The following is a 26,609-nucleotide window of genomic DNA, read 5'->3' on the forward strand; positions in this document are numbered from 1 at the left end:
CCAATGGTTCACAATCTGAATTGGCCTCTCCTCATAGGTATAGTCGTCATTCAAAAGCACATGTGTTGGTTCAATAACATGTAACGGATCTTGTAGATAGTCCTGAAGCATTGAGACGTGAAAAACATTATGCATATGTTCCATGACTGGCGATAAGGCTACTGGATATGTCACCGAGTTGATTTTCTCAAGAATTTCATATGGCCCAACATACCTCGGTGCCAATTTGCCTTTCACTCCAAACCGCATTTGCCTTTTCATAGGAGTTACTCAAATGAACACATGATCTTCGACTTCATATTCTCGATATTTTCTTTGAACATTTGCATAACTCTTTTGCGACTTTGTGTTGCTTTTAGTCTTTGTTGAATCAGTTTCACTTTTTCAGTCGTTTCTTGCACAAGTTCTGGTTCTAACAATGGTTCATCACCTACTTTAGCCCAGCAAATTAGAGATCGACACTTTTTACCATACAAAAACTTCATAAGGAGCCATACCAATACTTGAATGGTAGCTGTTGTTATACACAAACTCGGCCAATGATACGTAGGTCTCCCAATTGCCTTGGAAATCTAAGGCACACATTCGTAACATGTCATCGAAAGTCTGATTGGTTCGATCAGATTAGTCGTCTGTCTGTGGGTGATATGCACTACTCAACCGCAGTTCAGTTCCCAAGGCCTGTTGTAAACTCTACCAAAATTTTGACGTGAATTTCGAATCTCTGTCAGATATAATAGATACTGGCACACTATGCAACTTCACTATCTCATTCATATAAATGTTAGTTAACTTATCCGCACTATAAATAATTTTAACAGGTAGAAAATGGGCAGACTTAGTTAAACGGTCAACAATCACCCAGATAGAGTCCATACCTCGAGAGGAGCGAGGCAGTCCAACAATGAAGTCCATTGTAATGTGCTCCCATTTCCATTTCGATATTGGAAGTGACTAAAGTAATCCTGCGGGTCGTTGATGTTCGGCTTTAACTTGTTGGCAATGCAAACATCTAGCCACAAAGTCAGGAATGCTTTTTTTCATTCTAGGTCACCATAAATTTTGTTTCAAGTCATGATACATCTTCATATTCCCCGGATGCATAGCAAATTTATAATTGTGTGCTTCAGTCATAACACGTTTCCTCAAGTCAGAACAATCCGGTACACACAGTCTATTCTAGAATTTCAACACATTATTGTCAAGCATAAATCCCGGCCTCGGTTTTGAGTCACTCTTATCAACAATTTTCTTCAAGAACTCATCTTCAAGTTATTTCTCTCTAATTTCTTCAATGAATGCAGGCTGAGCAGAAATGACGGCTAGGATTCCACTTTGTTCACACAGGACTATCTTAATTCCATTCCTCTCTAGGTTACATAACATTTCTCTCTGGCTAGTGAGCAAACATGACAAATTTTCAATAGATTTTCGGCTCAAGGCATTTGTGACTGTATTTGCTTTTCCTGGATGGTACAAAATCTGCAGATCATAATCTTTAATCAGCTCTAACCATCTTTTGTGTCTCATGTTCAGTTCTTTTTGGGTGAAGAAGTATTTGAGGCTTTTATGGCCAGTATACATTTCACAAGTCACTTTGTACGGATAATGACGCAAAATCTTTAGTGCAAAAATCACAGCTGTAAGTTCAAGATCATAGATCAGATAGTTCTTTTCACGTGGTCGGAGTTGTCGCGAGGTATAAACAATCAACTTACTATTTTGTATTAGCACACATCCCAAACATTTATATGAAGCGTCACTGTAAATTTGAAATCTATCAGCACAATTAAGCAAAATCAAAATTAGTGCAGTCACTAACCTGATATTTAGTTCTTGAAAGACCAGACGTTCGAAAGGATGACTAATTAACTTAAATTTTCCCGCCTTGAATTTTTTTTTTTTAAAATTAGGCGTGAAATTAATTTTTAAAAAATCCAAATAAACAAGACACTTAAAAATAAGGGATGAAAATATGCTTGGTAAACGTAACCAAACACAGCCGAGAGTTTGTTTGTCTAGTGTGAGAGAGAGAGAGGGAGAGTTGGTTGAGGGTTTATAGTTTTGGGGCCGCGGATTTGGGTGGGGGCAAAGAGGGCGGAATCATCATGCGTGGAATCTTTGAATCACCCAACTTGTGTGGGCTAAACTATTTGCGTGTTCACGCTAATATGCAAACTAGATAGATAGATTGACTCATTTCTCAAACACAAGTCTCTCTGTGCTGTTCTTGTTTGTCTTGTTGAATTAGTGTGTTATCATATGATAGTAGTAAATAAATAGAGAGTAGTAATGGAATATGAGGAGGTGGCTAGGGTTTCAGGAAGCCTTAATCCTCCTCCGGAGAAGGAAGATGTAGGGGAGGCCTTTTACTGGCTGGATGCTTGTGAGGAGGAGGCTATGTCCTGCCATTTTATTGACGATTTTGTTGATTTGGATGCTGCCGCCATTTCGGAGGCTGGGTTGGATCCTTGTTTCTTCGGAGGAATCGATCAGATTCTCGACAGCATTAAGAATGGTGACGGTCTACCTGTTGTTGGAGGACCGCCCAAGATGGAACAAGTCCTTGAGGACCAATTACTGAACAAATTTGATGATGATACTACTGCGGCTAGCAAGAATAATGACAATGGAGGGCAATCTCCTAGTAACAACAACAGCGATGCCGCTGCTGCCACTACTGAGACTTGCAAGCATCATTGTCAAACCAATAGCAATAGCAATGGCAATGACAACAAATCACCAAACCATTCTCCTGAAAGAAATGGAGTTCGCAGCAGCCTTGAAGAAACTCGAGGCACTGATGATCTTTATAGGGACCGGGACGAGGACGACAAAGTACTTAGTGAAGGAAAAAGGTCCAACAAAAGAGCTCGCGTTAATGACTACAATTACAAGACTGAAAGGCACTTTCACAACAGAGGAGGAGGAGGGCAACACCGCCCTAGGGAGAGGGAGAGACGGAAGAGGCCTCGCAATTGGGAGGAGGATATTATTGACAGGAGGGAGAGAGATCATATCTCGAGAAGAGAACGCTATGGCAGTGGTAAAAAGAGGGAGTGGAGGGAAAGCAAGGGTTTTTGGGAGAGAGAACGCCCTGGTTCAAATGAGATGGTTTTCCGCGTGGGTAGTTGGGAATCTGAAAGAAACAGAGAGGGGAAGGCACCCTCTGAGAGAAACCAGGATTGCATTGCCAAGGTAGAGAAGAAACCCGAAAAGGCTAAGGAGGAGAAACTTCCTGAGGAACAGGCACGTCAATACCAGTTGGATGTTCTCAAACAGGCGAAGCAGAAAAATACCATAGCTTTTCTTGAAACAGGGGCAGGGAAGACCCTCATTGCTGTCCTCCTCATAAAAAGTGTTTGCAGTGACTTGCAATTACAAAACAAGAGAATGCTGGCTGTATTTTTGGTTCCTAAAGTTCCTCTTGTTTATCAGGTAAGACTTCTCCTGGATTGTGTTATACTTTGGCATAATAAATACTTACATCATATGATCGGTATACACATATATAACTTGTATCATAAATGTATAGAGGTGGATCCATAGAAATTTTTCTTGGGAGGGAGAGATTATATAAATACTTTTTATTTGTTATTTAAATGCCAATTTCTATGAACAAGAGATATATTATAATGTTTTTTTCAGAAGTTTAGTGCATTAGACCCTTTGTGTTTTTTAATTTTTTTTCTTTTTTTACAACAATTAATTTAAAATAGACATTTAATAACAAAGGTATGATTATTTTTTTCTGCGATTCCAATTTTTAATAACAAAGGTAGAAATTTAAATAAATCATATGGCATAGCCTTAATTATTATCCTAGTTATTAATTGCTAAACAGTTGAAGTTCTTAACTTGTTAAATGGCTTGTAGTGGTATCTACAGTAATAAAATTAGGTGAAGACAAAAGGATTACAATTTTTATAGTAGTAGCTATCACAATTATTAGATTTGATATTAATATGATGTACTTCAAAAATATGTAAAATCCACTTTAAATGTTACTTGAACAAATGAGGTTCAATTACGTGAAAGAAGATTTAGTAGGCACTAAATAAATCGTAGAAATATGTGGAGGGTAAAAGGGAAAGAGGCAAAACACCCTCTAGGATTTGGTTATATCAGAATTATAAAGTGTTTTTGACTTTCTAGCCCCTGTCTCTGCCGTTAAATTTTTAATATATCCACACAGAATCTCCCTGTCGAATGGCCTGTTCTCCCTGGTCAGAATAGGCCTATTAATTCCTTCCCTTATAACTGTACTTGAGAGTTTCCTACCTCATATGGTTCAGCCGTCAACTCTTTTGTATCTCATTTTAATCTACCATATCTAATCGAATGAGCTTCCTCATAGATCTATTACTTTTTTTCGGGCTGACCAAAAGAGGTTAATTACATAAGTTTCAAACTTGAATTTAGATTAGAGGTGTTCTAATATTTTATTTTATGTTTTAAAACCAGATCCATGTTGTTTGAAAACATTTTTCTCAAACATGATATTTTATGTTTTATATCAGAATTTTTATTTCCTAAACTCATGTTGTTTTGCGACGTCAGACGTGAAGTCATGTTTTGAAAGCACTTAATTGAAATTGTATTTTCAAAGCATGACTTCAAAAAGTTTTCAGGTTTAGTGTTTTGTAAAAACACAACTTCAAGAAATGTGTGTTTGAGAAATAAGTTCAAAACAACTTGTATTTGGGAAATAATTTTTTAAAGAACAGAGGTTTGCTAAATAATTCCACATATATAAATGAAAGAAACTCCTGTTTCCCTGTAAATCTGAAATCTTCTGAAAACTGTTTGAGTTGAACTGTGTAGTACTTCTGTTAAATGATTAACACAATGCACTTCATTCTCTGTACAGTCTCAGGTAAATGATTGATTCTCTTATTCAATTCTGTTTTTCAGCTTTGGTGCGCAAGGGTTCTTCCCTAGAGCTATCCTGCAGTTCAGGACTTTTTTGGTCCCACTCCGAAGTCTTTTACAATCTTGTAGAACCCCCCCAGACCTGATGCTTAGAATCAAAGAGGTATCAGCAGTCCCTTTCCTCTGCTTCTGCTGGGGAATAATTAGGCTAGTTATATCAGCAGAACAAAATAGGAGATTTCGAGTCTTTAGTTGATCAGGCGACACCCAGATTTGAACTGGTGAAAAAGGATTTGCAGTCCTCCGCCTTTACCACTTGGTCATGTCACCAAGAGGATACAAAATAGATGAAAATTTTCCCCTTTGCATTTCTTTTTAGTTTTTTGACTCAGGCTCATACTAAAAGTTTGTGAAAGGATCTTGTACCAGCCAGATAATATTATAACATAATCAAGCCTTCTAACTCCCTGGAGCTCACAATTTGCAAGAAAGGCAATATTATATAGACTTTGTCATCAGACTCATCACTACTACTAATTTTTTTTTATGTATTTTTGTTTTTGTAGATTTTTTTTTAGTTGATTTGGCTAAATGAATAAGCATGGTTTTCTAGAATTATATGTTCATTGTTGAGAACTTGAGATATGAGAATCGAAGACAGACGAATTTAGCCTTCTTCCATCAGTACTTGTAAGAGTTCACTTGAAAAGAAAGCTGAGTTTGTCTCTAAATATAGTTTTTTCTGTTATTGTTTTATTGTACGCAATCTTTCGTCATACTTTTCAGAGAATCGTTGTGTTAAATCCATGCATACAATGTATCATTCTTTTGTTGTCCCATATTTTACTAACTATATGCTTAACATTGTGACCCCTGGGTGATGCCTGTCAACCGCGAACTGAAGTAATGCTATTGTATTTTTGTCCAACATGCAGCAAGCAGAAGTTATTCGTGAGCGAACTGGTTATCAAGTAGGCCATTACTGTGGTGAAATGGGCCAAGACTTCTGGGATGCTCGGAGGTGGCAGCGTGAGTTTGAAACAAAGCAGGTAGCTCCAGTGTTTCTGCTTATAGTTGTCCTTGTTTTCTAGATGTATCTATTTATATCTTGTTGTTTATTATTATTTATCTGAAGGACTGGTACAATCACTGTATTGCAGTTAAATCATCTTTTTTGTATTTTTGATGAGTATTGCAGTTAAATAATATGATTAAGCAACACAAGCATTGAAAGCCACTTGATAGACTTGATCATTGATTTTGTTATGCATAGATGCATATTATTTTAAGCTAGTTTACCTTATCTGCTCATTATCATGACAGTTGTTTGATAACTTTGATTATGTCTCTAGCAACTCCATATGATTGTCAATTCATGTTTCTAGCATCCTTCGTTTGAACATGGGATTTTGTGTAGAAGAAATCCATTATGGTTCTTCCTTATTTTGTGATATGCCTTTCTTCTTTGGTGATGTTTCAAAGGAAAAAAATTATTGTTTACACTGGAAATGAGATCATGTTGCTCTTCAGAACATTGAAAACTATGCTTGAGTTACTTCCCTTTGTTTTCCTTTGTTGTTGTTGTAGTTGTTTTTTTTTTTTGAACTTTTTTTTAAAAATTTGTTACAAAAATAAAATAAATGTTGTATCGAAGATTACCTTATTCATTACCTGTATCATTATACAAACATGTGTAATGATTAGCTAATTCTTCATCTCTGAAACCTGATTTAGTTGTATTGTAGGCCTCAAATTTGACCAAGATTACAGTCCCACCAGTAGTTCAGTGATATCTATATAAAATATTCTAATGATTAATGCTAGGCATATATATGTATATATGCTTTCTTGTTGCAATTGTAAAGTTTTGACACTGGGCAACTGTTATTGACATTTATGTTTGTATTTATGAAGTTATGCTGTTCTAACGTAATTTCTGAAATAGTGTTTGCTTAGATCTGCACATGTGATTATACCAAAGCATAAATTTTGTTTGCTACATTCAAGATTTGCATGTCAGTGAAACAGATTATTGAGTTTCATCTTTATGATACCCAAATCCAGTGCTATGTTAGTTGGTTTTGTTTTGTTTGCAATTCCCCCTCCCTTTACTGGTGATAGAGTGGTAGTACATGAGATTTGAGGGAAGTTCTGTTGGATGACTATTTTAAGCAGTTGCACTCAAGTAGTTGGAAGCCCTCAAATTTCACATCCCCAATCCCCAATCGATACACCCGCCAAAGTGCCAATCTAAGAGGCACGGATACAGACACGACACTGACACACTGACATAGAAAATTTCAAAAAATGTAAGACATGACACGTATTGGACACGTGCTAAATATATAATTTTATATATTTGTTAAATTGTTATAATGCCATATATAAGGATAAATAATTATTATATGTCATATATATGAATATTTAAGTTAGATAACAATTTTTGAAGTCTAAAGGACGAGAATAGGTATAAATTTACATTATTTTTGTTTTATCATTGAATTCCAAGTTATTTTATTCAAACTTGTAATGTAAATTAAGTGTGTCTAAGTGTGTGGAAGTGTCCTACTAGTGTTGTGTCATGTCTGTGTCCGACATGACATGTTACCTTCTTAAAAGTGTTCGTGTTTCTTAGGCCCCAATGGACACTAAAATAAAGTAATAGTGTTTTTGTCAAGATAAACCCAATAATCTTTATTTTCTTCTTTTATATATATGAACCACTATGGACTGGAGAAGACAAATATATTTGAACCACTATGGAATGCAATACATCATGGTTTTAAGCATTAAAATGCCAAATTTTAACTGTAAGTATAAATGGTATTGTCATGGTCCAAACTGTAATGAGACACTAACATTACATATATGATTAATTCATCATACAAATTAAGTTTGTATCAATTCTTAAGCAAGTAGCAATGAAGAACCAATTATTTATTGTCAGTGCCAACAATGAAGGGTTCTGTAACAGAGATGCCCAATTCCTACCCATGTGTAGCGGGTGTGACTTGAATAATAATTAGAAGCATACTGTGAAGAGCGTATGACCTTTAGATCATAAACATTATCTTGGTTGGGAAGGCATTGCGGCAACCATGACAGTTGTAGTTGTTTGGTTGGCTAGTGTAATTAACTAAGAAGCACAAACACTTCTAAGAAGGTGGCATGTTGGTGTTGAAGGTGTGTTGTACACCAACACTCATCAAACATGTCCTGACACATGTTGGATGCATGTCCAAACATGTCATATTCTTTTTAAAAAAAAATTTAGACTCAAACACACTTTGGACACTTGGGGGACACGTGTCCATTGTTTAGACACATGGGGCTACATGACAAGTTTGAACAAAATGACGTGGGATCCAATAAACAATATAGCTCCTCCGTTAAACTTTAGAAATTACTATTATGTTGTATTTATTTATTTATTTATTTTTATCTTCGAATGATCTGACTGAAAAAATCCTTGTCAGCGTGTTCATATTGCGTGCTTGTTTGTGTCCATGCTTTGTAGGTGATTGATTAATTTCATTTTTGTATCACTCTATGTAATCATAATTGATAAATTTATAAATGATATGGTAACATAGTTTAAATATCTTAAACTATTTGGTAGAAAACTATTCTAGAGGTGTTCACAGCTGGTATAATGCGATTGCTTTAGGGCTACGTTATTTATGTTAAGCTGTTTACTTTTGGATTTGATCACAGTACAACTATTCCTATTAAGTATTAGTTCAATTTGTCATGTTGTGGGTAATTGGTTTTCGTTTCTTGATTTTACAGTCAAGTTAAAAATACAGGTGGAAAACTTAATGATTTTACTGCATCGGCAATATAGCTTGCAGCCTGCAGTATATAGTATATGTAAAAATGTAACTGAGTGTTAAAATAAGTACATATGTCAACTCAAAGTTGTATTATCATCATTGGATTTCATCTTGATTCAAGTGAATTAGGTTGCCATGTTTAATTAAAAAAGTAAAAAGAAGGTTGCTGCAATTGGTCGCAGAAGGTTGCTTTGTGAACGAGTACTTATATTTGGTACTTAATTATCAATAATCTTGGAATAGTTTTTACTCTCTACTCACTGCAACTCTTTGCTTCTGCTGCAGGTTTTAGTGATGACAGCTCAAATACTTTTGAACATTCTAAGACACAGCATAATAAAGATGGAAGCTATCAATCTACTTATTCTGGATGAATGTCATCATGCTGTGAAGAAACACCCATATTCTCTAGTGATGTCTGAGTTCTATCACACAACACCTACGGAGAATAGGCCATCAGTTTTTGGAATGACTGCTTCTCCTGTTAATTTAAAGGGTATTGTTCATTCGGTTCTCAGAGTAGGCATTTATGTTTCTTTTGAGATTATGAGTTCTCTAAATATAGCATTGGGCCCAATATGTGAGGTAGACTTATTTTCTAAGGCAATGCGTATGATTCCCAGTATCTCTTTGAAAAATGATTAGATGGTGCTAACCATGGCACTAAGGTAATGTGGCATGTAACTTACAACGTTAGAATCCTAAGTAACTAGAAAGGCAATTTTTTTTATCATTTTCTCTCTTGTGTTCAGTTTAGGGTTTTGATCGGAGCCCCTTTGGGCTTCAATTTTCTCTTTCGGGGTGTTTCGATTAGTGATTTTCTTCCTTTCCTATTTCTTCTTCATCGTTTCCATCATTTCTTGATTATCTTTTGTTTAGGGTTCTGTTTTCAGTGCTGTTTTGTCTTCATGAGGTCTAGTTCTTTAGGGCCGTCTTCTTTCAGGTTCTTCAAATCATATTTTGATCTGGTGTTCACTTTCTTCTGGTTTTGATTTGCTTAGATCTAGTTTTGGTTCCCGTTGCTTGGAGTTTTTAAGGATTTTGTTCATCAATTCCGCCCTTTTCTTTTGATTCTTCTTCGTTCTACTAGTCTTTCTTGTTCCTTTTAGTTTTAGGGTTCTGATTTTGGGTTCCAATTTGATTGTTTCAGAGAAGCTGAAGAAGATAAAGGGGAAATTAAATTTTTTTTTTTGTTGAGGGGAGATGAGGAGGTTTGTTCATTTAGGTTTGGAGACGTTCGAGTTCATTGGAAATGGTGAGAATGGGAATTAGGTGCTCGTGATGGAGGCAAGGAAAGGATTCCAAAGATCTCTCACCGTTCTAGGGTTTGAGATTGGTTTGGTTGGTCGGGCATAAAGATAAGAGAGGTACCTCAAGGTCAACAAGGATTTTTTTGGGCAGTCTCAGTTTCTCAGAGTGGGAGCAAATTGTTGTAATCTCTTAGCCTTCAAAACAAAAAGGGAAGGAAGATTTGTGAAGATAAGAGTTAGTCATCAAAATAGGAGAGAAAAGTTGTGTTATTTTTGAATCAGGTATGGTGGTTAGTGAACAGGTGCTGCAACGGTGTTGATAGAATTTGCTTTAGTTGGTCGTGGGAAGAAAGAGTTTCAGTGGAAGGCTTTTGATTAGGAGGTAGAGGTCTTGGCTTGGTGTCACGGGCCGACTCCTTTAGAGGCGCAGCGGATCAATTTTTGCCCGTGTGGCGCTCAAACTCCACCAAGTTTAAGCCCGCCCTAGCTCATTGACAAATCGAGTGTTGATGGTCTCACCCGTTTGAACATTAGGCCCCAATGCTTTGTCAAGCAAAACAACTTCACAAGGAAGCTCCGTCTCTACCCGGATGCCACAAGTAGGCCTGATGCCTCAAGTGCACCAAGCACGGCATAAGTCGCTTCATAACGCCAAGCTTATCTCAAGCAAGGTGCTCGCCCAACTTAGGTTCATGTCATCAAGGTGCCTAGCCACACAACAATGTGCTAGCAAAGGTCCTCAACTTAGCTGACAAGCCAACGTTTTATGTTGGGTCTCTAGTAGCATCTCGAAGTGTCGTAGGGTCAAGCATGCCTCAATAGATGCATATTGGATGGCCACTTGGTCATGCGAAGCCCACAAGCCACTGAGGGTCAATCTCTTGCCCACGGCGTAGTCCTCGTGCCAACACGTGTGCTAGATTCCGCCCAAGGCCATTGCGCACCTTAGCGTTGCACCAGCGTGTAGCATGAGTAAGGCAACATCTCAATCCGTAGCTTGCTTGTAGCATAATATAGTCCCTCAATGGACGTAGTCATTGCATAGCTTGATGCCTTCATTCGATAGCCCACATATGCGGTGTCGCCTTCCAACCGGTTAGCTTAAGCCACGGGATCCCCTCGTGCAAGGTTGAACCCAAACCAAGCACTAGAGTTGGCACACGAGGCCTCTAGTGGTGCCTCGATAGCCCATTCGCTCCAAAACGAGTCCCAAAGATACCATATTGCGTGGCATAATGGAAACAACGTAGTGGACCTCTCACCCGGGAGGGTGCGCGCAGTGCCTACATTATTGCACCGTCCACGGGGCTCCCAAAACCATGTGGAGACTCTAGACACCCCTCTGGATGCCTAAAGCCCGCCCTTGAGTTGCCCCAAGGTTGCTCACTTGAAGCCCAGTTTGGGCGGGGAGGTAGGTAGGTAGCACACCTTGGCCCCTTATATATGCTTGTTAGCAATTTGCCCTCTGGCAGGAGGAAACATCATACATGTCCGAGGAGTTATAATGATTTTTCATAAATTCTACAAATTGAGAAAAATCATGAAACTTGGTCGGGAAAACACTTTCCCTAAAACCTCTTTACCATAAAAATTTCAGCCCGAAACTCCTTCGTTTGAATGCCGAAACGACGCGCAAAGTTCTGCACTGTTGGCTGCCACTGCTGGCTGCTGCTGCTGTATTTTGCTGCTGCTGGCAGCGCTGGTTGGTTATTGGCATGGGCTGCGGCTTTGCCGTTTGCTGGCTATTAGTGGCTTACATGCCTTGGGCTACTTGGGGCCAATGCTAGGCCACGTTGGGGCACTTCCAACGGCCACTCTTGAGCACTCAAATGGCCACACCACCGTAGGCGAAACGTCACGGAGTTAGCCTTGCAAGGCAACCCGTGACACTTGGCCTCAAGAATTGTTTATTTTGAATTAGTGAGGTACGATAGATGAGGATGTTAGGGTAGTGGATCCGTATTTGATGGTATAGTAATTTGGAATTTCTAGGGTGGTGTTTGGTATGGAAATTTAAGGGTTTGAAGGCTCTGATCAAGGACGTTCAGGTGGTCAAGGAGTGGATTGATGGTTCTATGTTCCGAGATGGATTTGTCAAGGATTTTGGCGAGATGGAGGTGAGTGTATGAAGGAGCCGACGATGCTTAGGTCTCATGGTGGAGAGGTAGTGAAATTCTCAGGGTTGAGGGAGACAAAGACGAAGGTGGTGCATGTAGATCTCCGAGGTCTCTTGATGATCTTGGTAGGGATGATATATTTATTGACCCGGTTGTCCCTTAACTTTAGTGGGGAGCAAATGTGCATGAGAGGGAGGTCATGGTCCACAAGATGTCATGGTTTTGGAAAGCAACATCTTGCATTGCATCATTTTTCAGGCTGGGTATTTGGTGCATGGTTCAATGGAATCAAGGCCTAAACAACATAAATACGTTAGTAATTACGTCCCGTGTTTAGTCTAACCCACAAGCCCACTCAACTAAGCCTTTGGTTTTGAAGGCCCTTTTGTCATGACCCTATCCCTCCCCTATAGGATAGTGAGGTGACCAGCCAGTAATCCTTGATTACCAAAGGCCTAACTCATCAAATTTAAGAATGGACTAAGATATATTGGGGCTATACAGCGGAAACTTTCATTATTAAGCTATTAAGTCCACTAGAGCAGTGCATAAGTAGATAGGAAATAAAAAACAGAGACTTCATTACTTAACTTCTGAATAATTTACGTCATGTATATAGATTACTAAAGGTACAAACATTTACAACCACAAAGTACAAAAACCTATTTACTATTATACAACTCGACAAAATCTCACCTTTCAAAAGTACAAAAGTCTCAAAAGAGTTAACAAAACAAAAGACTCTTCAAAAACAACTTCTCAAATCCAAAACCTTCTATTGCTACTCTTCGTATTGATCACCTACATATATAGAGGGAAAAGGGGTGAGCCATAGTTCAGTGAATAATATCAGAGTGAAGTGGTACATGAATGACTTCCAAACCATTTGTAAAGTATAGATATCATATCACATTTTCAAAACATTCAAACATTTCTAACAAAATAGGCACATTTACATTACATGATAGCATAGTACATCCAATAGAGTGAAACGAAGGAATAACCTGCCTGGATACCAATTAAACAACCCACCCTCGAGTGGCAAAGGAGATCTCAACAACCATGGTGCATTTAAGTTGTCCTCCAATGGCTAGGACTATCTAAGGATGCCTAGATTCGTACGAAAATATAGGACATTCATTCATACTAATACAAAGTAAAGTCTTCTCGAAAACAAGATACATCATCGAATTTTCAAATAACCATTTTAAAACATAACTTTACAATAATATTACTCACAATGGCTCTTGTTCAGGTTATACTCTTCTCGATTTCGACCTACACAAGCAAACATACAAATATCGATGCAACGAAGCAACACAACACGTTAACTAAATTTATTTCTTAATTACTCTTACTTTAAGTCGGTTTTTAAGCCTTATTCAATTCTATTTTAAGTCTCGAAAGAGTATAATGAGGTCCGGTGCATCAAAACGAGCAAAAAAGATGAAATCGGGTAAATGTGCTCGCAAATCTACTCGGGCTGATTTCTTAAACTTGGAAAATCTGCTCAGGCGGATTAAGGCAGTGACTTCCATCGATAGTGTAATTTCAATCCACTCGTGTAGAGTTTCTGGCGGCACGGACAGTTTCAATCAGTCAAAACGGGTTAATATGTGTTCTTGGTGTTTCTTCCATTTTCTTCATTCCAAACCTTCAACTCTAGAAGTTCCAAAACATGAATAAATGATATATGATTCATGAAAAATTCATTTGAATTCATGAATTCAAGGGTAAACCAACCAAAAACAAGATTTGATTCAAGAATTTCTCAACCTAGTTTCTTTCCAAACCTTTTTCCATTTTCTTCAGTTCAATTCTTCAAAACATGATGTTTAAGGCTCTGAAACATGAATAGATGATGTGTGTTTCATAGTGTAGCATTTGTATGCAATGATCCTAAGTTAAAACAAATCAAAACATGGTTTTTCTTGCAAATTCTTCAAACCAATTCACTTTTCCAAAACTCCAACTTAAATCCTTCAAAACCTATCCTAAATGATTTTCTAGCTAGATCAAATCAATAACACAAGAAAGAGGGTTGAATTTCTTGCATTTTTGTGAACTTCTCTTGATTTCTAGGTTGATGGTTTGAATCTCCCAAGCCTCTTTTTGTTTTTATTTTTTAAATTTTCTTCCTTTTCTCCCCCTTTTCTCTCAAGAACTCTCTCCTTTCTTCTCTATTCTTCTCTTTTGTTTTGTAGGAAATATTGAGGTGTGTGTGTGCATCACCAAAAAATAATTAGCGCAAGTGTTTCGCTAATTACGCACTTATTTTAATTAACCATGCTTAGTTCTAATTAATCATGTTTAGCTCCTAACCTTCATTAGCCTAATTAATCTTACTTAGGCCTTAGTTAATCTTACTTAACTTTTGCTAAGCCTACTTAATTTTTAATAAAGTGCTCGTTAGACTCTACAATACTTACTTAATTTTCTAAGTTTAAGTTTTCCACCAAAAGCATCCCTATTCACTTTCTCCTAGTTCTCTTCTAAACTAGCACATTACATATACCATAGAAGCAAGGTAAGAGAATTTCCTAATATGAATGAAAGCATGAATGCTATGCATGACTCGATTGTCACACCTTTCTTATGAGGTGGCTCATCTAAAGCCAAGATTATCTCAAATCACTTTCAAGAAAACAACTCACTTGAATGACCCAAGTCTTATACCATTTTCTTTTACATGTCCGACGGAATGAGGGTTGGTATCTTTTAAAGGGGAGAACGTTGATTTACAAAAGGGAAGGATACTCGAGAACATTAGAGCAAATGTATGTGATGATAGAGAGTGTTTGGTTCTAGTTGATCAAAGGGATGTCTTTGTATCAAGGGGAGATGACCAGTGTTTTTAAAGGCTCAAGGCGCACTAAGGCACTGAAGGTCTCTCGGGGCCTAGGCGCAAGGCAAGGTGCGGGCTTTATTGAAGTAAAGTGCACAGTTTTAGTAAAAATTAAAAAAATTAACATAGACCAATCATTCATAATACTAAGACAATTTTTTTAAAAATAAAAAGTAATCAAGATTCAATACAAAATATAAAATAATTCTCAAAGTCATGAAAGTGCATATTACATAACATTCCAATTTTCAAAGATAAAATAATCCATATTCAATAAAATAAAAACAAAAACAAAAACATAAACACTAAACATCCAAAACATAAATATCCAACAAATACTAATATATGTCTTAACACTTCAAAACATCAATATCAAAAGAAAAAGGTTAGAACTTAGGTCGGTTAGTCAATCATCATCCTCAACATCAATGTCAAGCAAACTATCATCTTCTTCTCCATCAGTTGATTTATATCCCTCAACATCTTTCTCCTCTATGTCATCTGAGCCCGCTTCCTCTTCATCTATTAATTGAAGTGGAGTTAATCTTGATGATTTAGATATCCTCGGTTGTGCCTTTGAGCGTGAACTTGTTGCTCTACTTACATGGCTACTTTTTTCTACTCCAAAAGCTCTAGCAACAGTGGCCCACGTCAAGCCATCATCATCATCAAACACAGGCTCATTATCTTCATCTGATTCTCCATCCATCCTCCCAAGCAACCACTCATTGCTTTCATCAATATTTTGCAAAGATATGGGATCAAGAGTGTTGCGCATGTTATACCTAAATCTCAATGTTCTATTATATTTGACAAACACTAAATCATTGAGACGTTGTTGTTCCAATCTATTTCTTTTCTTGATATGAAGCTGCAAATATTAAAACGATATTAAATTCTATATAATGAGAATAAAAAATATTTGAATTGAACAAAAAATTAGTTAGAATGTTAAATACTCACATGTTCAAATATACTCCAATTTCGTTCACAACCCGATGAACTACATGTTAGGCTATGGACTTTATGGCAGAAGGTTGCAAGTTTGGAGTTTTAGAACCATATGATGGCCACCAATCAGCTGCGATAATCACTAGTTAGAAATAATTGTCACCAAGTATTGAGTTTTACTAAAAGTATTACTAAAAATAAACTCTATGAGTTTATAATATATTACCGGGTGCCTTTATATTTCTTTGCCTAATCGCAACAGACTTGCCAAAAAGACTCTCAGCCTTCATATAAATACTCATCTCATTAGTGATCAATCTTGAACAGTGACATCCAGGACCAACCTTTGCATGCATTCATAAAACCCATTCATCACTTCATGATCTTTTTGCACCTCTAATGCTTTTGGGTAAAAGAATTGTTATTATATTGATTGATGTGTTGATATGTTACAATGATTCCTATATATAGAAGAGTAGGTGGTAGTAGGTGGTAGGTGGAGTAGGTGAAGTGGAGGTGGTAGTGGTGTAGTGGGTTAGGTTTAGTGGAGTAGGTGAAGTGGAGGTGATAGTGGTGTAGTGGGTTAGGTTTAGTGGAGTAGGTGAGGTGGTAGTGGTGTAGTGGGTGGATTTTAACAGCCCCCCGCAAACTCAAGGGGGATAGGAACTAACCAACTTGAGTTTGGAGAGAGTAACAAAACAAGAAAATACATAAAAATAAAAGAGGATAGGAGACACTGTATGGTCGTGTCAGACCATTGGTGAAGACACTGGATGGTGGTGTCATAACGTTGTAGAGGACACTGTATGGGGGTGTCATAACGTTGTAGAGGACACTGTATGGTGGTGTCATAACGGTGTAGAGGACACTGGATGGCGGTGTCAGACCGATGTAGAAGACAGTTTATGGGGTCATGTCGGACCGTTGTAGCAGACAATGTTGTGACAGTTTACGGAGTCTTGCTGGACCCTTGTAGAAACTAACCGGAATCAATGTCGGGACAGTTTACAGAGTCTTGTCGGACCCATGAAGGAGCTAACCGGAATCAATGTCGGGACAGTTTACTGAGTCTTGTCGGACCCATGAAGGAGCTAACCGGAATCAATGTCGGGACATTTACAGAGTCTTGTCGGACCCTTGAAGGAGCTAACCGGAATCAATGTCGGGACAGTTTACAGAGTCTTGTCGGACCCCTAAAAAGTCGCACCCTCAAAAGGTGTGCCCAATCTTTCAAAAGGCGTGCCATCAAAAGGCGTGCCCAATCCATAAAAAGACGTGCCATCAAAATGCGTGCCCAATCCATAAAAAGGCGTGCCATCAAAAGTTGCGCTCTCAAAAGGCGCGCCCACTTCATCAAAAGTCGTGCCCGACAGAAAGCGTCGAGCCATCAAAAGGTGAGCCAGAGACGCGGCGAGGCACGTGAGCGACAGAGCGGCGTGTCGGCCGCGTCGTCTGTGTCAATATAAACCAATGCGGAGGCGGAGGAAACCAAACCAGACTGAAACCTCTGAACTTGTTATTCTGAAACAATCTGTAAATACTCTGTATCCAACCCTTCTCGGAAACACTCAGCAACCCAAAAAACATGGCCTCTTCTTCCCGTTCAGCTACCCAGAATATGGCCTCTTCATCCCGTGGTCTACTCACTCTCTTTCCCGACCTCAATGAGTCAACAAGAGAGAGAACTGGTGCGGTGGCCAGTGAACCTCAACCAAACACCTCTGTGTTTGCTCCGTTGAACTTTCCGATGCGGTCGGTGGAGCAAAAAATGGCGGTGCAAACTGATATTGAGGCCAATCAGTATACTCTGAAGTCATGTGTGGAAACCATGACTGCGGTCACAAACTTGTCGCACCGGCTGCAGAGTAGGACAAATGAGGTGCAGCAGTTAAACGCCCAACTGGCTCTGCTCCAGCGCATGTATAAGGATGCGCGAGCAGAGATAAGTGTGCTAAAGGCGGAAAACAAGGAGCTGAAGCGGAAGGCCACCGTGATGTTCCGATTTGGAGGTCCGCCATATGCTGCAGTGGAGGAGTATGGGGGAGTGAACGTGCTCGGCGGCGTGGAAAACACGGAGGCAGCACCGTCAAGGGCCGCTCAGGACGGAGGCAAGAAGAAGAGGCCGGCGGCAGAGTAGAGAAGAAAAATGCCACTTTTCCGATTTGTGTTGGTTTTGTTTTGTTTTGTGTTTTGTGTTTTTTTTTTTTTGTTGTTGTTGTGGTGTAAAATGGTGATCGGGCTTGATCCCGATATGAAAAAATGACAAGTTTGTGGAATGAAAACCGAGTTGGTTGGGAATGGATTTTTTTTTTTTTTTTTTTTTTTTTTTTTTTTTTTTTGATTATGAAAAAAAAGGAAGATAAAATAAAATAAATAAAAGGAAAGTGGGGGTAATGTGAATCAGTAAGATTTTTTTTTTTTTTTTTTGTGAAAAATGGAACATAAGAAAGATAAGATAAATAAATAAAGGTATTTCTTTTGGTGGTGAGGGAGTCGGTGAGTGGGGTGCAAAAGGTGAAAGAAGATAGGTTAGAAAGTTGACAAAATGGTGGATGTCCTTGTGTGGAGAGAGAGAGAGTGTGAAAAGTATGTTTTCAAACTGCCAAAAAAGAGGAGAGAAAATAATAATAATAATTATTATTATTATAAAATAAGTAAAAAGTTGCTAGAGATATGGTGAGGCTCTCATGCTCTCTAATAATATCCAAGTTGAATAGCCGAAGGCCCAGTCGCCGACGAAGTTCCCTGGCAAGTCTCTCAAGCAAAGGTCGTGGAGGAAGCTCAGCAACCATGGGGTCCAGATCTGCATCATCAGCAGATGCTGCAGCACAAGAAACCCTTGGAAAGTGGAATACCCCAGTATTTGTTGATAGCTCACGTTTACTAACATCAGGTAAAGAGAAGCGCCTGACAACCTTAATAGCTTCCCCAACGATGTAAACCTTGAAGAGAACACCTCCATGGTTAACAAACTCCTGTAGAATAAGTGGAGGTTCAAGTATCTGGAGGGAGTATTGATCATATGCTAGTGACAATTCATGTGACTTTGCACTTCCATCGACAACCAAAGGCTTTGCAACCAGAGGTAGCATCAATCCAGCTCTGTTAACTGCATCGGGGATAGATGATGGGTCTTTTTTTTGATAACTAATTGCCTCGGAACAACCCAAGAATGCATTTTTGGTAACAGAGATATTGAAGGCTGGTTTGGTTGCTAAGCAATGGGTGGCAAACCAGAAGGAGGAAGTGGCTTCATCAGCCATTGAATAGAGTGAACGACTTGCACGGCTTCGAAAATGCGAGATTCCGACGGGTCGGCCCTTTTTGCAGAAAAGACAGAGAGAGAGGCCTTGGTCTTAGCTCATGTGTGTTGGTGGAGGTGACCAAGATGGATGATGGTGATGATGCTCTGATCTTGAAGGTGAATGTTGAATTGGGTTTAGTGGCAGCGGAGTCAAGGTATGTGTAGAGGTCCGGCGGGCGGCCAAGGCGAGGCTGCCGCCCGCAGGTGAAGCAAAATTACTAGCTTCTTAACCTTGCTCTGATACCATGTTAAATTCGATGTATAGAGAAATAGAGAGAATAAATTATGTATTATATTGATTGATGTGTTGATATGTTACAATGATTCCTATATATAGAAGAGTAGGTGGTAGTAGGTGGTAGGTGGAGTAGGTGAAGTGGAGGTGGTAGTGGTGTAGTGGGTTAGGTTTAGTGGAGTAGGTGAAGTGGAGGTGATAGTGGTGTAGTGGGTTAGGTTTAGTAGAGTAGGTGAGGTGGTAGTGGTGTAGTGGGTGGATTTTAACAGAATTCTAGGTTAAGAAAGTGCGCAGCTGCATGTAAAGGCTGATGCAATTGGACATCCCATCTTTTGTCGATGATTCCGAAGATTTCATTATACTTCTCTTCTTTATGATCAAATAAACTTGCAATGCATTCTTTTGCACTATCCATTGCCTCATAAATGTATCCCATGGGAGGTTTCTTCTTGGTATCAGCCAATCTAAGCACTTTGATGAGAGGACTCGAGACCTTAAGAGCAAACACAATAGTATTCCAAAATGAAGGCATCAACAAAGTTTGTGCCATTCTTTTACCTTGTGGCTCCATTGCCCATTTGCTTGAGGTCCAGTCTTCGGAGGTGACCATCTTTCTCAAATTGTTTTTTTGTTGATGCATCCTAAACAAAGTCAGAAAGGCGGTTGCAAATCTAATTTTTGCAAGCTTGATCAAATTCTTCAGATTTGTATAGCGCCTCATCATGTTTAGCAACGTAGGTCGGTTGTAAATGTAGGCATGTACTGCAATACCCCTTTCAAATGTCTTTTTCAGTCTAGGTATCTTGAAAATGTCTTCTAACATCAAGTCCAAGCAATGAGCAACACATGGTGTCCAATACAAGTGTTCATACTTGGCTTCCAAAAACCTCCCTATAATGTAACAATAACGAAGAATTATTATTTTCAGGTTTTTAAATTTTAAATACAAAACAAACTATGAGTAAACAATTTTGATGTAAGGAATGAGAAAATATTCTTACGCCAACACATTAGCTGCAGCACTATCAGTGATAACTTGCACCGCATTCTCTTTTCCAACTTTCTCCACAAACTTGTCTAGTAATTCGAATAGCTTTTGCCCATCCTTTGAATAGCTAGAAGCATCAACCGACTCAACAATCATGGTTCTTCTTGGACAATTAACTAAAAAGTTAATCAATGTCCTTCCTCTCTTATCAGTCCAGCCATCAGCCATTATGGAACACCTGTATTTTGCACAATCCTCTTTATGATTCTTCATCAAATCTTCAGTACGTTTCACTTCTTTTTTGAGTTGGGTAACCCGCACTTCATGGTAAGTTGGTGGCTTCATACCAGGACCATATTGCCCAATGGCTTCAATCATTGGTCCAAAACTCTCATAATTTACTGCATTAAAAGGGATACCAGCATCATACATCTATCTTGCAAATCTTTGCACTGCCCGAGCTCTCATTTCTTTTTTGTAAGGGTCATTTACATCAATTTTGGTTTGCTTCCCTTTTGCTTGGTCTCTTCGATTTTTCTCCACTGATTCAGGTTTGTGTGTGAAGTAAACATCCATAGGCCTTTTTCTCTTTGGCATTTTTGATTTGGATTTGGATGAACCTTGGCTGCTACTTGTCGACTTACGGTGTTGATTGACATTGATCTCAACAACATCTTCATCTTCCATGTCCATGTCATCGAAATCAGACAACATGTTCATTTCTTCTTTTTGTGTCTTCTTTTTTGACATGAACTCTCTAATCTTTTCTCTTACATGAGCTGGACACTTCGGGCAAGCAGTGACATTCCTATAACCTCCCGTGAGGTGTTGTTGCACCCGATAAACACCTCCATTTGATACTTTACCACAAAAATTACACTCGAGCTTGTTTAAATTATTCTCCTCTACCAAATGGGCATATTGCCACGCCGGATCTTTTCTATTACTTTCCGATGTCATTTTCTACGAAACAAATTTAATAAATGAAAAATAATTTCAGTGTAATGTAATGTGTGATGAATTAATTATTTGTAATTTTTTTCCCCTAACAGATAAAGGAAAAAAAAAAGACCAATAGCACATTATATTAATTAATTATTTGTAATTTTTTTTTCAGTGTATTTTTTTTAGTTAATTAATCAGAATTAGAATCTATTTTTTTTCCCTAACAGATAAAGAGAAAAAAAAAACCAATAGCACATTGTATTAATTAATTATTTGTAATTTTTTTTTCAGTGTTTTTTTTTTTAGTTAATTAATCAAAATCAGAATCTATTTTTTTTCCCTAACAGATAAAGGGAAAAAAAGGATCAATAGCACATTGTATTAATTAATTATTTGTAATTTTTTTCAGTGTATTTTTTTTAGTTAGTTAATCAGAATCAGAATCTTATTTTGTATTAATTAATCAGAATCTTATTTTGTATTATAAAGGGAAAAAAAAAAGACCAATAGCAACACATTGTATTAATTAATCAGAATCTTATTTTGTATTTGTATTTGTATTTTTTTTTTCTAACAAAGACTCAAGCATAATTGAAAAAAAAAGAAAAGAAGGGCAAAACAGAGCAATTGAAGCAGCCAAAAGAAGACGAAGAAGGAGAGAGAGAGAGAGAGAGAGAGAGAGAGGGGGGAAAAAAATTTCACAAAGCAAACCAGAAGAGAAGAAGAAGAAGAAGTCAAAGCATACCTGCGAAGTCGAAGTCGAAGTCGAAGTCGAGCAGCCCAGTCGAAGTCGAAGTCCAAGGCTAGGCGAGAGAGGAAGAGACGACACAGATTAGGTTTCATTTGAGTCGTATTTGGGTCATATTGTACATGAGTTGTAATCCTTTGTGGTTAAGAGCCATTCGAACACACTCCTGCAGCCGTTAGATCAGATCTAGCTGTTAAACAATCAAGTGGGCCTAGGCGTGCGCCTTGCGCCTCTCTTGCCTGGTTCAAGTCGTAGCTAAGGCTCGCGCCTACCTTAAAGCGCCTCACCTGGGACATGTTCAGGCGCAAACTGTGCGCCTCGCCTCGCGCCTAGGCGCGCTTTTCACAACATTGGAGATGACAAAGAAAGGGATGAAATTATTGGGTGGGGAGGTTCGGGTTGTTCGATGACCGGTTTGGTTGATCAGCCCAATCACTCGGTTGGGCCATGTGTTCGAAGCTCCATGATTGTAGACTTAGGCTGATTCCTTGTTTGGACTAGGACAACCACAATGATTCTAAGGTTTATTCTTTAGGTATGCATGGGCTTTCAATTACTGTTTTTTGGGAGCAGAGGGTAGTGGTTGATGGGGTTATGTTGGGAAGAGTGAGTGTAGGATTGGCAATGACTATGGGCAATGGTTCTGGGAGATTTCCTTTGAAATGTGATTCTTTGTAGCACTTTATTATTAAGAGCAAGTATGGGGTTCAAGCCTATGTTACATGGACTCTTCAAATTAAATCAAATACCCGTGTCGGACACCCGACACTCGGACAAGGGTATGGGATATGTGTCGGATACTTTTCAACGGATACTTCTTATATAATTGTATATAACACTATTATTATATGTATATATTATTATATAATTGCTATAAATGTCATTTTGACACTATAAGTTACATATAATACCATTTTATCTCACATATTAGATTAAAAATATAAAAATATGACATTTTTTTGCTGAGTCCGCGTATCCTTAAATTTATGATTTGATGAGTCCGACCTCTAGATACATACCCGTACTCGACACCCGTACCCGAGTCCATGTAACATAGGTTCAAGCTAATGGTTGGGATTCTTATGTGGTTAATGGTTCAAGCTACTTGTTTATTTGTGGATAATGGGGAAAGGTTCTTGTTTTAAAGGATGTATGGAAGCTAGAAATTCATTTGATCTTTTGTTTTCATGCAAATACTTTAAGAGGCACAATTGCCTTCCAAATCCATCTTTTGAGGGACAAAAAGGGGTTACATTTGGATTGTCAATGATCATATCAAATAATAACTTATAACAGAGTAACATCAAACAATGAATAGTCCTAGTCCACAATATTTTATCCATAACATTAGGCCTCAAAGATACATCCTTGAGAATAGACAATAAAGAGGTCAATTCAATAGTTTCCTAATCATTAAGGTTTTTGAAGAAATTGAAATTCCAAGAAATCAGACATGAGAAGCAGCCATAGAAGCAATATATGAATTATTAGAGCGGGCCAAATGATATGGCTTATAAGAAACCCTATATGGTTTGGAAGTAGAGCCATCATTGTCATTTACTTCCGTAGTGGTGTATTATGTGTAGGAGAGAGGAGGAGAGCATATATAATTTGTTTTTGCTTTTCTATATTTCAGCTGGTGGAAATTGACTGGGTAGCACCATCTACTTGTGTTCAAATGTTTTTGATTGATTATAAAGGCTTTGGTTATATGAACAAAGCCCAAGTCCATTGAGATTGTGTTATTTGTGCGATTCTTTCAATGATTTGGTTGGAGAGAAATGCTAGGATTTTTTAGGATAAATCTAACGAATTAGAAGAATTCTAGAATAAAATTTGTCATTTCTCTTCCTTTTGGCATTCTGTATCATCTCCTTTTAAGGGTATCCCTTTGTTTTAAATTTCTAGGGATTGTTGAGTTGTGTGTGATATATTTTGATTTCTTTCTTTCTTTCTTTTCTTTTTTCTTTTCTTTTCTTTTCTTTTTATTTATTTATTTATTTTTTTGTGTGTGGTGGGTTTCTTGTTCTCTGTTTTATTAGGGAAGGAAAGCTTGGCATCCAAGAGGAGCTCCTTATGGAAGGTGGGGAAACAAAGGGAATGGCTTCAAAGTTTTCCAATATTGGACATTATGGAGGCAGCATTGGGTGGGAGTCTAGGAGAAAGGGATTTACGTCCATTTGAAGTTTCATTCGAAATTGATTTCAAAGTTCTTTTAATTCTTAAGAAGTAGATAAGCATAGTGTTAAATTAGAAAAGTTTAGGCTTTGTTTGGTAGAGCTTTGGAACTTTAGTTCCACCCTTTGGTTTGCACGTGATGTTTATTTACAGTTTTCAAAAATTAATTCCACACTCACTTTTGACAACTCTGTCCAAGGCGGGAAAATTTGAACTAACTGGTCGTCCTCCCGGACATCCAGCCGGTTGACCGAAACAGTGCATTTTTTTTTTTTACAATTGCCACATGTTATTTTTTATATTTTAAATAAAAGAAAGTTCGGAATTTTTTAATTTTTTTTTTGAGTTTTGAATAGAATTTTGAGTTGTGTGTTTGGTTATGAATTATAAGTTTTTGTATCAAATATCATATGTCACATCAAAAATTCCCTACTCAATTCAAAACTCTTTTCAAAACTTATTCACCAAACAAATTTTCCATACTCAAATTATAATTCTAAAACTCACAAACTCAAAATAGAACTCCTATTCTCAAATCATATTTAGAAAACTCTACCAAACGCTACCTTACTTTTTCTAATGATAAGGGTGGTAGCCCAGACCCTGAACAATATGAACAAGTGGTTAGGAAGGTGGAAGAATTGGCTGATGGAGATAAAAAGGTGAAGGGAAGTGTGACGGTTGTACCAGCCTTCTGAAAATTGAACCAGAGAATTTCAAAAATCTTATATGAGGAAGGAGATTTGCGAGATTCAAAAGGTTAGGGGAAGCGGAAAATCATCCTCTGGGAAGGATAGGGAACTTAAAAAGCTTCATTGCACAGTTAATTATGATGTACAGGAGGGGAGTGGGCCTTTACCGGGGAAGGGTGGTGAGGAGGATATGGTTGGCTGTTTGGTTAAGGATAGTAAAATTCCTAAGAAGGCAGCTGGTGCTTTTATAGTGTTCATGGGAGTATCCGGACATCAAATTTGTTGTTTCTATTGGTAAAGCTGGCAGAAACAATGGGAAATCGATGTGAGGAGATGAAAAAGCACCTTTTGTGATGTGAAATATTTCAGTAGTTGGGAGTGGATGTTTTTGTTTAGGCTTTTTTTTTTTTAAAGTTTTGTAAGGGTTGTGCCTCGTCAGCACATTCTCTAATACAATTTTCTTTGCTGCTAATAAAAAAAAAATTCTCAACCATCTTTTATCAGAATTTTGTAGTAGTGTTTTCATTCTTTAATTTCTTTTTCGACAAATTTTTCAATCACAATGTGTTTTTGCTGCATCCATGTTTTGATTTCTATGTTGCTCATGATCAATTCAGGTGTTTCCAGTCAGGTGGATTGTGCAATTAAAATTCGTAATCTCGAAACTAAACTAGATTCTGTAGTTTGTACAATAAAAGATCGTAAGGAGCTGGAGAAGCATGTACCAATGCCCTCAGAAATTGTGGTGGAGTATGACAAAGCGACTAGCTTATGGTCCCTACATGAACAAATAAAACAAATGGAGTTGGCAGTTGAAGAAGCTGCTCAATCAAGTTCTAGGAGAAGTAAATGGCAATTTATGGGAGCAAGAGATGCTGGAGCCAAGGAAGAGCTGCGGCAAGTTTATGGGGTCTCTGAAAGAACAGAAAGTGATGGTGCTGCTAATCTAATTCAAAAGTTGAGGGCTATTAACTATGCACTTGGTGAAATAGGACAATGGTGTGCTTACAAGGTGCCTCATAATTTTACAAATCTTGATCAACTAGATAATTGTTTTTGGATTGATTTGCTGAGCTTCATTTCTTTTGCAGGTCGCTCAATCTTTTTTGACAGCTTTACAAAATGATGAAAGGTCAAACTACCAGCTTGATGTAAAGTTTCAAGAATCATACTTAAGTAAAGTTGTCACTCTCTTGCAATGCCAACTGTCAGAAGGAGCCGTTTCAGAGAATAACTCAAAAAATGCGACTGCAGATAATGATGCCACTCAAGGCGGGAGTGGCCTTGATGAAATAGAAGAGGGGGAGCTTCCTGACAGTCATGGTATATCCTGCTTAATCAAATTGAGTAAAATGATTTTATTCATGGATTCATTAAACTGGAGTTGCAAAAATTGTATATTGCCATTATGATTATTGTTAAAATTTACCATCACCTACCACCAATTTACCATCACCTACCACCACCTACTCCTCACCTACTCCTCACCTACTACACTCACCCTCTCCTATATAATGAGCCACTCACCATTTGTAATATACACAACAACATATATCAATCAATAATACAATTCTCTATTTCTCTTTATACATTAAATTTCTACATGGTATCAGAGCTATAAGATTTAGGCCTATACTCCTTTCTTTCCGGC

At 37.9% G+C, this 26,609-nt stretch overlaps 1 protein-coding gene across 1 annotated transcript; it reads left to right on the forward strand.

The window, feature by feature from the left end:
* Positions 1-1,981: 1,981 nt before the first annotated feature.
* LOC145806778 (endoribonuclease Dicer homolog 1-like) lies at positions 1,982-26,370 on the forward strand. The gene is made up of 6 exons (XM_082904590.1): positions 1,982-3,438; positions 5,808-5,921; positions 8,991-9,201; positions 24,131-24,235; positions 25,576-25,970; positions 26,050-26,370. Exons 1-6 carry the CDS (start codon positions 2,293-2,295, stop codon positions 26,368-26,370), a joined length of 2,292 nt encoding a protein of 763 aa, XP_082760716.1. The 5' UTR covers positions 1,982-2,292.
* Positions 26,371-26,609: the final 239 nt, after the last annotated feature.

This window comes from Camellia sinensis, chromosome 14, assembly GCF_055761805.1.
Source record: "Camellia sinensis isolate YWXY chromosome 14, ASM5576180v1, whole genome shotgun sequence".
Classification (NCBI taxonomy): domain Eukaryota; kingdom Viridiplantae; phylum Streptophyta; class Magnoliopsida; order Ericales; family Theaceae; genus Camellia; species Camellia sinensis.